The 1,530-nt window shown below is 37.0% G+C and overlaps 1 protein-coding gene across 4 annotated transcripts in view; it reads right to left on the minus strand.

Moving 5' to 3' along the window:
• Positions 1–1,530, minus strand: part of LOC119302317 (uncharacterized protein ycf45-like) — a 20,887-nt gene that overhangs the window by 1,493 nt on the left and 17,864 nt on the right. For 2 of the 4 annotated variants that reach the window (XM_037579354.1, XM_037579352.1), the window contains exons 5-7: positions 1,100–1,172; positions 712–996; positions 213–356 (exon numbers count right to left, since the gene is read on the minus strand). In XM_037579354.1, the coding sequence (XP_037435251.1) occupies positions 213–356; positions 712–996; positions 1,100–1,172 (502 nt within the window). Of the gene's footprint in view, positions 1–212; positions 357–558; positions 634–711; positions 997–1,099; positions 1,173–1,530 lie in introns of those variants that run through there. The other 2 variants (XM_037579355.1, XM_037579353.1) reach the window with 2 other exon arrangements.

Raw genomic sequence — 1,530 nt, forward strand, 5'->3', positions numbered from 1 at the left:
AATTCTTACTCTTCCAAAAGAATCCCACTAACACATACATCATGATCTTAAAGTGATGAGATATATTATAGTTTATCAACATGCAAGTCTGATACTTGTTCATGGTTTCCTCTACAGTTCTAGACACAGCATTGCATTCTATGTTGCACAAAACTGAAAAAGCATATATTCATGTTCTTTGACCATTTAAAATAAGCAGGAAATATGCATACCCGATGAGTGACCCAATAGTGTCGCTCCCTCATCTCAATAAGAAAAGGAAATGTTGGAGGGGCCTTCCGCTCCAGTATACTTTTTTGAGTACGTCGTGCACGTGCTTCCTCATCGCCAAGAGTGACAGTTTCTACTCCTCCAACCTGATTTTTCAACAAATAACAATTGGTATATTTATTTGAAGGTGGATGAAAATCTCTTCCTTCTTTAAAATATTTGAACTTTGCATCTAAAAAGCATGGCTGTAAGAAGTTTTAGTAGGACAATGGCATGACGTTATCTTCACTATCCATCTTCGACCAATAATGTTGGACAAATATCTGGGATAAGTATAAGCTATCATACCTAAAGATAGAAGAAGGTGAACTACTTATGAGAGAACAAGCTCAAGTTTGGCATTTCTGATACCATGTGAAATTTCTGCAATAAAAGGGTGTGGTGTGTATCTAAGCAAAGTTACGAGGATAATAATGTAACTTTATGAGAATAATGGCATACCAAGTCAGATAAAACTGGATTCTTTATGATGTTTGCAAGCCTTTCTCCATGGGCAGTACCAATAAGCATTACACCCCTTTCTGCAATTGACCGACAGGCTTGCGCCTCTGCCTCAGTTCCAATCTCATCTACAATGACCACCTCAGGCATATGGTTTTCAACTGCTTCAATCATCACTCTATGTTGCATTGATGGTTCAGGTACTTGCATTCTTCTTGCGCCACCAATTGCAGCATGAGGAATGTCCCCATCCCCACCAATCTCATTACTTGTATCTACAATTACCTGCCCTACACATCAATGGACCCATAGAACGTGTTAGGAATTATATATAAGGAAACAGAACCATAATAAAAAAGCTACAAGATTGTAACATTGTTTAATATACCACCCTTTTCTGGAACTCGTCCGCTAAAACACGTGCAATTTCACGCATAACAGTAGTCTTGCCAACCCCAGGTCTGTCCAAACAAAACTGTTAGTAAAATATCAAACTGAATTGGAATACAATGCTGAATTAAATTGTTCCAGAGCTCTGAAAGATTATGGACGCACAACATCAGACATCAATAAAATACGTGCTATGCAGAATAAAGCATAGCACTAGAACATATCTGAAACTATAGAGGTGTATCCGAATAGCTAATCTGAAACAATATTGATTCCATAATTTTATTTAATCTAACCAAAGATTCAAGGACCCATTAAGCTCTGAACAAAATGGTTTTCAAAGTTTAAAGAAACCGCATCCTGCTTTACTAGAACATCTTGGCTCTACAATTTGAGAGATTACTTAATAATGAATTTTTTTTTGAACGG

This window comes from Triticum dicoccoides, chromosome 5A (genome assembly GCF_002162155.2).
Source record: "Triticum dicoccoides isolate Atlit2015 ecotype Zavitan chromosome 5A, WEW_v2.0, whole genome shotgun sequence".
In the NCBI taxonomy this organism is placed as follows: domain Eukaryota; kingdom Viridiplantae; phylum Streptophyta; class Magnoliopsida; order Poales; family Poaceae; genus Triticum; species Triticum dicoccoides.